Source organism: Myotis myotis, unplaced genomic scaffold, assembly GCF_014108235.1.
Source record: "Myotis myotis isolate mMyoMyo1 unplaced genomic scaffold, mMyoMyo1.p scaffold_m19_p_9, whole genome shotgun sequence".
NCBI classification, from domain to species: domain Eukaryota; kingdom Metazoa; phylum Chordata; class Mammalia; order Chiroptera; family Vespertilionidae; genus Myotis; species Myotis myotis.
Window position 1 is genome coordinate 30,486,029 of NW_023416401.1, and position 15,607 is coordinate 30,501,635.

Below are 15,607 nucleotides of genomic sequence, written 5' to 3' on the forward strand. Positions count from 1 at the left end.
TTGGTTTGTTTCTTCTTTCCATCACAAAAGCAGATAATGCACTATAATCATTCCTCTCTATTAATGAAAACCTTTCAGTGTTGGGGTCCATGTTTTCAACCTTTATAAGGAGCTTACTGAAGTCTGCAAAAGCTTCTATTAAACCCTTCACTGTGAATTTTCTTAGGGTTTCTTCTTTTTCTTCTCCTACAGTTTCTTTTTCTCTTGCCTCTTCCTCAGCTATACATTCCTGTTCCAGTTCCAACAACTCATTAGTCAATTGCTCAGGAACCAACTCTAGGAGCTCCTCCATGTCATCCTCATCGACACCCGTTAAAGTTGTTTGTCATCTCAATCACAGCCTCACTGATTTTTGCAACCTCCTCAGCCTTGAGAAAATTCTTTGAAGTCATGGATGAACTTCTTGTCTTTTTCCAAATGCCATTCATACACTCCTTGGTAATATCACACCAAGCCCAAGCAAAGGTCTTGATATTCTAATCCTTCCATAATTGCATCAGTATCTTCCCAGGGTCTTCCTCAGTTGCAGCAAGAGCCTCAGCAAAGGTCCTCCTCCGGTAGTAGGCCTTAAAAGCGGCTGTAACTCCTTGGTCCATTGGTTGGATCAAAGAGGTAGTGTTTGAACAGAGAAATACCACTTTGATTTTGGGATGAAGAACACCAATAATAGGTTGTCTGAGCGCATTATCAACACTAAGCAAAATCTTGAAAAGTATGTTATTCTCCAAACTGTACTTCTCCATTTCACTGGTATCACAATTCAGGAGGGCGTCTTGGAAAAGGAGCCGAGTTGGGTCATCCATGACTTCTTATTGCTCCTGAAGTACACTGCTCACTGATACACTTGAAGGCTGTGGGGTTCTCACTGTGCCAGATTACACAGGGCTTCAATTTGAAGCCAGCAACACTGACCCAAAGCAAGACTGTTATCCTGTCCTTACAAGCCCTGAAACCTGACACTGACTTTGCCTCTTTATGGATCAAAGTCCTTTCAGGCATATGCTTTCAGATTAGGAAGGTTTCATTCATACCGAATATTTGCTCTGGCAAATAATTTTCCTCCACAATCTGCTTATGTAGGGTTTCCAAAAAGTCTTCAGCTGCCTTCTCATCAGACTCACCACTCACTTTCAGATTATGTAATAAAAATGTATCTTGAATTGTTCAATGACCCAGAGCTAGCAGTAAATTCAACAAAATAGTTCATCCAACCTTGTCTTTCAACATTGAGAAAAAGCCTTTTGCTTTGGCCATGGTGCTGAAAGGGATATGCTTCTAAGTCTGGTGTTCAATCCAGGTAGTTTAATATTCAAAAACCAATTAATGTAATTCACACATTACCACGGGAGAAAGCACATGTTCCTCGATAGATACAAAAAAAGCATTGGACAAGTTCAATCTCCTTACAAGTTAAAAACAAAACTAGCGTCCGGGCTATGAGCTCATTTGGGTAGCTCAGTTGGTTAGAGCATCATCCGGATACACCAAGGTTGCAGGTTTGATCCCCCGTCAGGGCACATACAAGGAAATCAATAAATGCATAAATAAGTGGAATAACAAATAGATGTTTCTCCTCTCTCTAAAATCAATCAGTAAATTGTCTTTCAAATGGTGGTAAAAATTTTAAAAGACACATAACTGAATTTTTTTAAAAAGGCAACCATGTTATACTCAATATTTTTCACATATGACCTTATATTTTTTAATGTTTGTATTGAGAGAGAGAGAGAGAGAGAGAGAGAGAGAGAGAGAGAGAGAGAGATATCCATCAGTTGCTTCATGTACACACCCTGACTGGGGACTGAAGCTGCAACCTGGGCATTTGCCTTGATCTGGAATTGAACCAGCGACCCACCAGGGCACGGGAGAATGTTCAACCAACTGAGCTACATGGACCAGGGCCACATATGACCTTAACTTGATCTCAGACAAGAACTAACATGATTTTAGCTTTACTTCATGAAAGGCTTATGATACCTCTGTTTTGCCTTTATTGGCAGTTAATGTCACATCGTTTTCATCCACTTGTGAAATACTCTCCAGTTCTTCCGCCTGAAGTGTAACTGATCCTTCACTTAGCTGTGTATTGGAGTGTTCATTTAAATCTCCTGTAAGAAATATACAATATTCAACTTATATCTATACACTATCTCACAGAAACAATCTGTGGGATAAGGATCACAACATAATTGGCCAAAGAAAAATCCTTTTACCCAAATATCAGTCATCTTCACAAAAACTGAATAAAGGTATAGTCACTAAGACAAAGGCCATACCATTGTTAATTTAGCTAAACTCTGCAAACAAAATTGTGGATTTTAATTTCTCCTCTTATAAGCTCATTTAATATTTTTCAGCTTTAAACATTTCACAAATACACAAGTTGAATTTATACTAGCAAAAAACAGCTGTTTGCTCACTGGATGTTAACCAAAAAAGTTTGATTTTAAATATTTATCATATACATTTATCATACTATAACAGTCTGAATCTCAAAATACCTCTTTATTTAAAAGTCTACCTAAATAGCAAATATAACAGTTATAATTCATTAACTCAGTTGTCTAATAGGACAAAGTTAACTAACCCATTTGAACAAATTATATTTACTTTGATTTTTACAAAAGTATTTAGGTGGATTTTGGATGACTTGTTTCCAATTTAGATTTAAAAGGCAATGTGGGATTATATAAGAATCAAATGAGTAACTAATACTGAAAAAATTGAAGTGGGTTCATACATTTTCACTCATTAAGACCATAATCACACAACCATTTAATTTACTCTTTTTTTACAGGTTAAAAAAGAGTTACTAAAAATTCTTTCATTTAATCTATTACCTGAAAATGGATCATGGTTAAGACGAGCCATTTCTTTTTCCAAATCACTTTGTGATAAATCAGATTTTCTTATTAAAGCAACAGGTTCTCTCTCTTCTGGTGATGTAATAAAATAACCAAATGATGGCTACAAAATAAACATATGAATTATTTCCTTCATTTTCAACTGCTTTGAGATATTCTATACTATTTTATCTTAATATTGGTAACCTAGCTAAATGATTTCAACAAATATTTTTTTCTTTCTATTTAAACTTAAATGACTAGGGATAAACTTAAAAGTCCACATAGAACCTTTTATTTCCTTACTGCCAGCTATCTTTAATCATCAGAACTAATATGGTCAAGTAACTAATTGCCCTCACTAAGAAATCCAAATTAAAACCACCCAGAAATGACACTTTGTTTGTTCCTTCAGTAATTATTATTGAACTAGTAGCCCGGTTCACAAAATTCATGCACATTAACACATTGTTTGCGTGTAGTTTTTATCGCGCGCTAACAGGTAGCGCGGGCCATTTTTGCTAATTTTTTGCGCAAAGGGCAACGTTCATTAAAATTACGATAACTTTAGTTTACGTATTTATACGTTACCCGCATTCTACCACTAGTCTATAAAAAACGTATTAATACGTGTCCCACACTCTACTACCAGTCAACGTAAAACGTATAAAACGTATAAATACGTTTCCCGCATACAATGTGTTAAAAGGGAATTAATTAGTGGAGATATTTTAATATTGCTATTTGCCCTTTCACTATAATAGAAGTGTGAGAGATGAAAGGAAATTAGTAAAACGTGTATGAAAATAATATATAAATTTATTAATAAACAAACAGTAACAAAAGGATATAACAACAACAGAGGCATGATATAAAAACGACAAAAACATGATATGAAAACAAAAACATGATATAAAAACAACAGTGATGCAAACAATGACTGATTAAGTGATTAAACTTATTCTAATACCTCCCTGTACACCACATTAAGAGTGAAAACACTTTCAGAGTGCTTGACTAATTTCCCTTGTGATGAAGTATTTAGAACTTTAACTGTAACGTCACATGCTCTTCAAACTTGAGTGAAATCAATGTATAACTGACCATGTGCAAAAACAGGTTCAGGTAGGAATATGCCTATTCTGTCTAGAGTTTGTCCTTGTGATTTATTAATAGTCATCACAAATGCTGGCATCATGGGAAACCACTGTCGAATCAATTTAAATGGGAGGCCAGTGTCAGATGGGGACAAATTAATTCTTGGAATCAGAACAACCTCTCCCTCTGCAAATCCTGTTAATACTTCAGCTTTGATAATGTTAGGTCGTAATCTTTGGATAATAAATCTGGTACCATTACAAAGACCCCATTTACTATTGAGATTTCTCAATAGCATGATGATTGCACCCAATTTTAATTTATGACACAGCATTCCCGAAGGAGTAATATTAAGAAATTCGATGGGAAAATTTTCCTTTTCAGCATCATCTGTGGAATCAATGGAATCATCACTCAAATATGTGTGAAAATCTCCATCGAGTATATCCAAAATTTCTTCATTTAATTTTTGAACATGCTCTTTTTTTGGACAAAGAACTGCATGTTTAGATATATTTTTAATATTATCTATAGATATAGTACTTCCAAAGGTAGCTTCAATAATAGATTCATTATAAATCATTTCACAGGGGATTTCAATAATATCAGTTCCTAAATAAAAACTGCTATCAAATTTGCCATCTCCAAGTTTTACTAACCATCCACTATAAGCAGAATCCTCTGATCTCATATTTGTTGTAAGAGACAACTTTCTGAAACATACTCAAACATTGCAGTACTTTAAACTCGTTTGTACTATGGCCGATCACATAGCATGCGGTACAATACTGAGACACTGTCGAAAATCTCCTCCAAGAAGGAGAACTTTCCCACCAAATACAACATTCAAATTTCTCTTAGTAATCTGTCTATGGCGTTTATAGCATGACTGGATACCATGGTGCATTCATCAATAATGAGAAGTTGGGCCTTTTTAATAGTTTTAGCAACTTCATTCTTTATATTGAGTCTAGAAATTGAAGTTTCATTTAATGGAATCAGTAATTTATATTGGGAATGAAAGGTGCTTCCACCGAGAAGTAAACTTGCAGCAATTCCTGTAGATACTGTGGGTAAAAGAGTGCCACCACGGCCTCTAATATAATGTATTAAAACTTTATACCAGGAGTCCTCAAACTTTTTAAACAGGGGACCAGTTCACTGTCCCTCAGACCGTTGGAAGGCCGGACTATAGTTTTAAAAAAAACTATGAACAAATTCCTATGTACACTGCACATATCTTATTTTGAAGTAAAAAAACAAAACGGGAACAAATACAATATTTGTATTTGCATGTGGCCCGCGGGCCGTAGTTTGAGGACCCCTGCTTTATACAGATATGTAGGTGAATAGGATTCCTAGCTGGCAGGCCTATGACAGCAAGCTGGCCACCTGTGGATTCCGTGAGGAATGGGGCTCCCTCCTCCCTCCTGTTAGGGTCCGGGGTGCAGGTGAATGGCGTTCCTGGCTGGCAGGCCACTGACAGCAAGGTATCCAACAGCAGATTCTGTGAGGAATGGGGCTACCTCCTCCCTACTGTCAGGGTCTGGTTTGAAGGCTGGACTCAGTACTTCCACGCTCCGCTCTGAGGGTGGGTTCCTGCCTGAAACCTCGCCCTGAGGGCAGGTTCCTGCCTGAAACCTGGGGGAGGGTGCAGTGGTTTCCAAGACGACCCCTGCAGGACTGACTTCCTTCCGCTTGGTTGCGCTGCTGGACGTGATGTTACACCCAGGGTTTTTATATAAGTAGATATCTACTGTGTGTCAGACACTGTTAATAAACATCAGTGAGAAAAAAAATGTCCTGCTTTATTAGAACTTACAGTATAAAATTGTATATAATAAATACAAAAATATTTATTAAGAGTTAGATTTCTTCCTACTGAGTTGGATGAAAGGTTCAGAAAGGTTTATTATTTATTATATTCAAGGAGCTTGCTAAAAGGCAAGAAATTCACACTTTTCTTTTCTTAAAGAACTTTCACAGGATAGACCTAAAATGTGAATTCATTAAATGCACTCAGTTTTTAGCTGATCTTCACTTGGAAATTTCTTCCCTTGATCCAGCAACTTGCATGCAAGTAACATTTCACAATTAATATCAAAATATAAATTCCAAATGATAGATCCATTTTCCATGATCCACTGCTTTAAAATTCATCGGTTTATAAGGAATTCAATTACTCTTTAACTTCACTCATAATGTAAAAGATTCCAATTGATTCTGGCAGAAAAAACCTGCCTCACTGAAGTATTAATTCTCATTTTTTAATTCACTGCAGACAAGATCAGTTTCAAATGTAAGTTCTGTAAATCAACTGTGAGATCTAAAACCACAGCTATTATTTTAAATTATACTCTTAGTGAAATCCAGTTTTAATAAACACTGTCCCGCCCTGGCCAATGTGGCTCAGTTGGTTGGAACATTGACCCCATGCACCCAAAGGTCTCAGGTTCGATTCCCAGTCAGGTCACATACCAGAGGAAACCTATCAATGTTTATCTCTCTCTTCCCCTCTCTCTAAAATTAAAAAATATATCCTCAGGTAAGGATGAAAAATAAGTTTAAAAAATAAACACTGTCCAATAATGCCAACTCCCTATATGGAATGTATCAACAAGCCCTTTGACTCTATCTCTAAAAGAAATCTTGAGTCCCTAAATTTTTCTGTTTCTGTAATATCATTCTAGCACTCAGCCCTCATCAAATCTCTTCCTGTGTACCTTTGTGCCTGATTCTACTCTTCTTTTGCATTTCACTGACTCTTCCACCCAGGCTCCTGACACATATGATGGCATACTGTCACACGTAGAGATGGACCCAGGCACCACAACAAAGTTGTTCCTGGCCTTCGAGAATTTTTTCCCAGTTAATTTGAGATGAATCCAAATCCTGCAAGGATCCTTCATAATCTAGCCCTTGTCTTCTTCTACCATTTAACCTATCATACTCTCCCACCCCACAGTTCATTTCAAACTTAAGTTCTGCCGAAACCGGTTTGGCTCAGTGGATAGAGCGTCGGCCTGTGAACTGAAGGGTCCCGGGTTCAATTCCGGTCAAGGGCATGTACCTGGGTTGCAGGCACATCCCCAGTAGGAGATGTGCAGGAGGCGGCTGATCGATGTTTCTCTCTCATTGATGTTTCTGACTCTCTATCTCTCTCCCTTACTCTCTGTAAAAAAGCAATAAAATGTATCTAAAAAAAAACACTTAAGTTCTGTAAATTCACATTAGCTCCATTTGTCTGCTTTCTGTTCCTCCAATATGCCATTCACCTCCTATAAATCATATAAATGTTCATATAAATCAGGGGAACGTCTGGCCCAAGGGCCATATAAGGCCTACAAAATCATTTAGTTTGGCCCTGCCAAGGGATTAGGGGTGAGTTAATTAAATGTTTGACCAAATATAGCAGGCTAATTTTTAAAATATATATATTTTATTGATTTCAGAGAAGGAAGAGGGAGAGAAGATAGAAACATCAATGATGAGAGAGAATCATTGATAGGCTGCCTCCTGCACACTCCCTACTGGGGATTGAGCCCACAACCTGGGCATGTGCCCTTGACTGGAATCGAACCTGGGACTCTTGTCTCCAGGCCAACACTCTATCCACTGCGCCAAACCAGATAGGCTAGCAGACTAATTTTTAAGTTGGAAATTTTGTAGGGCCTGCGAATGATGTTATCAAGTATCCAAATGGCCCTTGGCAGAAAAAAAGGTTCCCCACCCGATATAAATAGTCTCCATTTACTGGGAAGAACCTCCCTCCAGATCTTTTGATGACTGCCTCCTACCTTCTCATCATTTAGGTCCCAGATGTCACTCCAACTACCACAGCTAAAGCATCACCTTATCCTTACTCATTCTTCACAGGACCTATCATTAATGTTTGCATTTTTAATTTTTTACATCTTATTAAACTGAAATACTCCTATATTTCAAAATATGTTTTTAAACAACAGGTCAAAAAATGAATCGTTAAGTTCTTCCCACCAACCAATGCTTATAACCATAGTAACTAACAGGTATTGATATTACCGCATGTTAGGTTTGGTGCTAAATACTTTACATGCAGCATCACATTTAATTCTTACAAAACCCTGTAAGATGGCATTCCATTTTAGAAATTGGAAAATTAAGGCATAGAGGAGTTAAATAAATTGTTCTATGTCATAGAACTGGTTAAAAGGCAGAGCTAGGACTGGGTCAAGGTCTGACCAACTAATAAATCTAAGCTTTTATCCACTATTTTAACATGTTCCTATTCTGTCTCTGCTTTAAAGATACTACTATGCTCTAGGTATACCATCATAACATTCAAAATATAACAGCTGGTCAATTTAACCGGTTCCAGTACATATCATACTTACTCTTTTGACACTGTAACCACCACCAAGGCAACCAAGAGCTTCAGATCTTTGAGCAAAGAATTCTCCCAAAGAGAGACGTAAATAACTGGCATCGTCTTTGTTCAAATCTGATGTGCTAAGTGATTTCCTCAACAAATTGTAATTAACTGAAGTTCCCCACGATGTATCCCTTAGTGCAACTGAAGTATTCTGGGCATCTATATTTTCTTCCTAGGAAGAAAGTTATTATTTCACGTTATTTTCCCAGCAAGCCTTCTTTCTGTTTTTCTCATATTTAAAAAAAAAAAAAAAGAAAATTTAATTTTTTTTTTAAAATGTGGACAAATTCAACCTTAAGCAGCTAATACAGGTAATGAAGTCCAGAAGAAGAGAACTTCATTTTACATACTTTGAGTTATAATATACAGTTGCTGAATCAAACACTGACTTAATCATTAATATAAATCTTTAGAAAGGAGCATATTTTCAATAAAAACAAATAGCATTACCTCATTTTAAAATATGGTTAAAAACCGGAAATATCTTTGAAGACTATTAAGTTGATTTTAAGCAAATTAAATATTATTTCAGTATGCCAGTTATTTTTTCAATCAATAATTTTGAGTGTGAAGAAAAAAGCAGAAATTGTCTAAATATGAGGAAAGCAAGATAAAATTCTATACTAACCATATATCTATTCAGATAGGAATAAAAATTTTGCTACATTTAAATTAATACAGGAAAAATTTTAAACTTTGGTTAATGCCCATAAAATACAAACCTGCATAAATTGGTGCTCTTTATTAAATTCTTCTTCATCTTGTGCAATCAACTCCAATGCCTCAGCTTAAAAAGAATAGGTGTATAATATTATGTAATGCCAATTAGATACTAGCATATAAATAAAACATAGCTAGTTAGGAAAATGAAATACTAAAGAAATAAAAAATTTAAAAGGTAAGTGAAAGCTTCTCTCACACAATTGGTGCATCTGCATTAAGTACATAGTCTATGGTACTCAAACTTTTGGTAATAGACACCCTACTGTGATTTATTTAATCAGTTATTAATGTGCCCTATCTCACTAAAGGGGGCTTTACAATCTAAGATTTTTGTTTTTAAAAGACTCGTTAATTTTAGCTTTAAAGATCTGGTACACCTGAGTTAAGGTACACACCCATGAACACCCTTGGTATTTCATCTGGAACTAATGGACTGACAAGTCATTCTGTAGGCTCATCATGAAGATGTCTGCTGGGTTGCGCAACCACCTGTTTTGTCCATAATTGTCCCAGTTTTAGAGAGGAGAAACTACATCCCAGCAAATCCCACAACCTGAGCAAACAGTAACAAGAGGTCCCACGGTGTCTGTCCTCAAAGTTCCCATAAGCACCTCGATTCACCTTAGGGTAATGAATGGGTCTGAATCAATCCCTAAGCCAACGCCACAAACTAAAATGCCTCAGAAGCTAGGAGTGAATGAGCAAAGAGGGCCGGGTGTAACACAATAGGGAGTGGTGGGACAGTGGCAAACTAGAAAGCCACTAGTTTAATGCTCCTGCTCCAGACAGTAGAATTAAAAAGAATTTTACACATATTGGCTAAATCAGAAAAGGCTACAGGTTAAACTCTAGGCTGCCTGTCTGTTGCTCATCCTGGGCCTTTGCCTGGTATTTCAAAATAGTAACAGAAGGGGGAAGAGTCAATAGCAACCCAGAAGGGACAGTCCACTTGTGGCTCCCACAAGAAGGATATCTCCCACTCTTACAGATCCATCAAGGGCTAATCCAATCCAAACTGCCCTTTTGAAAATCCTCACAGTCCCAGATTAACATCTTGAGACAAAATGAGAATAGATACAAGAGAATATTTCTAGTTAGGAAAAGTACAGCACCAAAGATAGGTCAAGATTCTTGTTAAAATAGTGCTGATTCTTTACCTTTCTTTTATATAAGCACATTCTAACCTAGAGGTATAAATAAGCATCAATGGAACCATGAAGCTCCCGAAATCATATGCTAAATTTTCCACATAAAAAATTTTCTATGAAAATTCTCTGTGGGGTACCATAAGTTAAAAAACCACTGCCCAGCTCTAGCCAGTTTAGCTCAGTGGAGAGTGTTGGCCTGCAGACTAAAGAGTCCCGGGTTTGATTCCATACAAGGGCACATGTCGGGTTGCTGGCTCGGTCCCCAATAGGGGCGTGCAGGAGGCAGCTGATCAAAGATTCTCTCTCATCATTGATGTTTCTATCTCTCTCTCTCCTTCTACCTTCCTCAGAAATCAATAAAAAATATTTTTAAAAATTAATACAATAATTCATGTAAATACGCACACAAAGGATCAGTACATAATAAGTGCTCAATAAAACATGGCTTTAAAAAACAAACAAAAAAACCATTGCCCTGCTTGGCAGGTATGGCTCAGTGGTTGAGCTTCAACCTATGAACCAGGGGGTCATGGTTCAATTCCTTGTCAGGGCGCATGCCCAGGTTTTGGTTCAATCCCCAGTGAGGGTGTGCAAGAGGCAGCCAATCAATGATTCTCTCTCATCATGTTTCTATCTTTCTCTCCCTTCTTCTCTGAAATCAATAAAAATATACACACATATATTTTAAATTATACCACTTTAAAAATTGAAATAAAAACCACCACTGTCCTAAAATCAGAAAGTATAAACCAACTAAATCTAACATCCAAGAGAAGGAGGAAATCAGCCCATAAGAAGGTAACTCAGAAATCTATACAGTCTTATTAACTAATGTCACCCCAATAAATTTATTTTAAAAATAAAATTTAATAAAACTCAAAAGTTCATTTTGAAAAAATATCACATTTTTTAAAAGTATACAGCTCCAATTGCTATTTATTATATTCCTAAGCATTTTTTTCTCTGAACTTTGAGATTCTTCAGTTAAAAATCTGTAGTACTGTTCATCAGAAATTAGTCACTAATTATGAGAAAGCAGAACTGCATTTTTTGAGTCTATGCCCAATTGTCTGTCATATCTAAAACAAGAGTCCTTTCAAATGTCACCGGAAAGTTCTAGTTGTTAAATTTTGAAGCAGGCCTTAGTCCTACTCCCCCACCCTGCCTAGTGTTTAAATCCAAGGCCATAAATAGAAGTAATGTACATAGTACCTCAGATATATGGAACCAATGAAGAGGACAGAAATGGGGAAGAGGAGTAGTATCTCAAGTAAAGTTTCTGAAAAAGTTTATTAAATAGGTAAGTTTTCATTTAAAATGACTTTGATATTATAAAAATTATGCCCTTGGTCCATTCTTCCTCTGCTGGATATCTCTTACATTTTCAAATTCCCTTCCCTATTCCTATTAAAAGGCTCCCATTTTATTCATATGCTCCACTGGCCCTGGTTCCCTTTGATATAGTTCATCCTTTCTTTTCTTCAAATTAGTATTTTTCCATATTCATTTTCTCCATTTCCTCACCACCCAATCTTAGTCATTCCACAAGTAAGCTTTCCTCAAATTCCTCCATTATTTATATTTTCCTTTAATAGAACACGTTCACATAGTTCAAAATTAAAAAAGTATATGTATGCATACTATGCTGCAATAAAGACTTTTAAAAAGTTAACCCCCCAAAATAAATTAAATTAAAAAATAGTTAAGCTTGGCTCAATGGATAGAGCGTCGGCCTGCGGACTCACGGGTCCCAGGTTCGATTCCGGTCAAGGGCATGTACCTTGGTTGCGGGCACATACCCAGTGGGGAGTGTGCAGGAGGCAGCTGATCGATGTTTCTCTCTTATCGATGTTTCTGACTCTCTATCTCTCTCCCTTCCTCTCTGTAAAAAATCAATAAAATATATATTTTTAAAAAAATAGTTAACCAGAAAATGTAAAAGGGGATAAATACTGAAACGTCTCCACCACATCCCTGACCCCACTTACCACACCTCCAGAAGCAACCAGTGTGTAAAGTACCCCTAAAAACCCTCGCTACTTGATTTTTGAGTTTAAGTAGCTAGAGATTCCTACAATCCATTTCTTTTTTAAAATCTCTCCATTATATGCATTTACAAATACATGTGTGTCCTCCCCTCTTCCACCTTTTTACATAAATGCTAGAATATTTTAAATGGCTTTTTATGTCTTGGATTTTAAACAGTTTATTTTGGTGACCATTCCATATCAGGACCTAACAAGCTCCTTTACCTTTTTTATAGCCAAAGGGAATTTCCTTGCAGGGATGTACCTTACTTAATCAGCCCCCTTTTTTGCACATCCATGTTGCTTCCAAATTTTTGTTATTATAAACAATGTACAAATAATAACACTGCACATACATTACATACCATTCATGCAAGTGTATCTGAATAACAATAAATTCCCAGGAGAACTGCCTGGTTAAAGAATATATACCTTTGCAATTTTGTTAGATGCTGCAATATTGCCGTATCTAGAGGCTGTTAAACGACCACATTTATTTCCTTTTCTCTAAATTCTGTATTTACATCCCTTGCCTAATTCTGTACTGAGTAGTTGGGTTTTTTGTTGTTTACTAAAACTATTAACATTTTAGGAAAATGGGCCCTTAATCTGTAATATGAATTTAAAAATTTTGTTTGATGAGTAATTTCTAAAAATTTTATAAAAGCATAACATAGCTATGAAAAGTATATGCAACACCCAAAAGGCCCCTTGAGCATCCTTCCTGTCACTACATGCCTGTCCCAGAGTAACCACTACCCTTGCTTCTGACTTCACAGAGCAGGAGATGTTTGAACTGTACACAATAGAATTATAGAATGTATTTTTAGTCAGCCTTATTTTATTCACCATATTTGTGAAATTTATTCATGTTGCTACAAGTGGCTACACATCATTCATTCCCATCGGTACACAGCATTCCAATATATGAATAAACACAATCCATTCCATTGTTAATGGGAATTTCGAAGTTTCTAGTATAGAGCTAATACATACAGGGCTGCTATAAACATTTTGACATATGTCTTTGGTAAATTATATACACTCCATATACTGGGTATATAGGGGGTCATAAAGTGTGAATTTCATAAAATTCATCTTTACTAGATACTGCCAAACAACTTTTCTAAATGGTTGTATCGATTTACATTTCCCACCAGCAACACCTAAGAATTCCATTACCATTGACTTACATGCAAAGTCAATATCCACTGTCCAGTGTGTCTTTTCTAAATCAAGACATCATTGAGCAAGGCCTAACAGTAACCTAACCTCCAATTTCCTACTCGTTTCCAACTACCAAATATTCCCAGCTCAAACCACAATCATCCAACACTCTACAATTTATTCTGATCTCCCCTCTCAGTTAACAGTACTGGCATTTTCCCCCGAAAAGATCACAAACCTCAATCCTTTCTTGACTCTCCACTAGCCAATGGAACCCAGTTAAAACCCTAACCATTCTACCTCCATGACTTCATTAGCTACTTTCTTTTCATTCTCACAGTGACACCTGTTTCTATATCCTAAAGAATCTCCCATTCCCCCTTTCCATTTCTTGCCATAAATGCCCACACTTTCTCATCTCATTCTCTTTCAATGGGTTTTCCATCCATTTGGAATTCTCATGGCCCCAAATATTCACATGTTGAAACTCTCTCTCGAAAGCCTTCTATTACCCCCTCAAACAAGTTATTTCTCCTAAAACTCCAGAGCATTTGTCCTGTGTTTCTCTGTGATTGCTAAATGTTGTTTTGTATTTTTATTTTACCCCTTTTAGCTGATGGATGGTTTCTTAAGGGCTGAAAAAAAATGCCTTATCTCTGTAGTTCCACATCATCAGATATTTAAGAGTTCAGTACAAGAAGCAGTTAGAAAAACTTTTCTCTGGCACCTTCTGAGCTTATTAAAAATAAGACTGGGCTTCCAGGCCACTGCATGCTTTTCTCATCCCGTTTAGAGGTGTTCAGGGTCCGGAGCCGCAGCAGCCCAGCAACACCTCCGCAGACTAAGACAAAATGCCATGATTCTGCAGACCTACCAGTTTCCCTTTCACTCTCAGGGCTTCTTCTAATCCACAAACCTAATTTATGTTCCTAATAAGCTCATCCTTTGAGATTTTACATATTTTCTTCATTGCTTTTTTTCCCATCATTTCTACCACACTTCTTAGCTTTTACTACAAAATGGATTGACTTTTGTAACTGCTCACTTATCAGAACAGTTCTTTTGTTCAAGACAGATTTTAAAAAGTAAGAAAGGAAAGCCTCCTAATTTTGCAATACTGTAAAGGTTCTAAATTGAAGAGACTGCTGGTCTAATTCACTGTCTTTAAGAAAAAGGCTCAGCGCACTCTGCAATGATTAGCACTCTTCCAAGCCTTTATTCCAATAAAACAAGTGAAGAGCTAAGTACTGTATATTCCAGAAAGGATCTGATGTGACCAACCATCAGAAACAATGAAAATGGTACAATAATGTGGTTAGCGATATCCACTTACAACCAGTTCTGAATTCTTCATTCATTTCATCCACTGGAGGCATATTTAAATCTTGTTCTTCATTAAAAGATGTATAATAAGCAAGGTCAGTGACCCATCTACCTTCTTCATTTTGGTAAACCACATTCTGCGGTAGATCAGCTTCTAAAAAATAAAATTCCAAAAATATCCAATGATACATACAACAAATAAAATTATAAAATATCCTTAAATAATGTTAGTTGCCTTATCTTAGCTATCAACAGTCCAAAAATTTGCCCACAACTAGTTAGAAAAAGGAAAATTAATTTCCCCCAAAGAAAAATATCTCTCTGATAAGCCAGCCTTAATTACAGTAAAAGTATCTAATGGAGAATTAGGGGAAAAGGAAAAGAAGACTTAGAAAGGTATATTTCTACCAGATCTGTGAATAAAGATACCATTTTATGTTATTTATTTATTTACAGTGAAAATTTTTAATATTTAGAATTAGCTAGCTCAGTGGTTGGCAACTGTGGCTCGCAAGCCACATGCGGCTCTTTGGCCCCTTGAATGTGGCTCTTCCACAAAATACCACGTGCGGGTGCACATGTACAGTGCGATTGAAACTTCGTGGCCCATGCACAGAAGTCGGTATTTTGTGGAAGAGCCACACTCAAGGGGCCAAAGAGCCGCATGTGGCTCGCAAGCCGCAGTTTGCCGAGCACTGAGCTAGCTGAACTCACTTTATTTTTATATATTTATTTAAAGAGAGGATATTTCATTTTTAATCATTCAAAAAAAGGAGTTCTACCTTAACTAATAAAAAAAAAAAAAATTAAAAAAAATAAATTGGAAAAAAAAGAAAATAAATTATCCCTGTTTAGATTGAAAAAAAA

The 15,607-nt window shown here is 36.5% G+C and overlaps 1 protein-coding gene across 15 annotated transcripts in view; it reads right to left on the minus strand.

Annotated features, from left to right (window-relative positions):
• Positions 1-15,607, minus strand: part of CEP192 (centrosomal protein 192) — a 110,691-nt gene that overhangs the window by 59,849 nt on the left and 35,235 nt on the right. For all 15 annotated transcript variants that reach the window (XR_004969789.1, XR_004969788.1, XR_004969787.1 and 12 more), the window contains 5 exons: positions 14,751-14,894; positions 9,075-9,139; positions 8,315-8,524; positions 2,841-2,967; positions 1,978-2,108 (listed from right to left, as the gene is read on the minus strand). Coding sequence is in view for 11 of the 15 variants with exons in the window: in XM_036321117.1 (XP_036177010.1) it covers positions 1,978-2,108; positions 2,841-2,967; positions 8,315-8,524; positions 9,075-9,139; positions 14,751-14,894 (677 nt within the window). In the remaining 4 variants the exon portion in view is untranslated. The remainder of the gene's footprint in view (positions 1-1,977; positions 2,109-2,840; positions 2,968-8,314; positions 8,525-9,074; positions 9,140-14,750; positions 14,895-15,607) is intronic.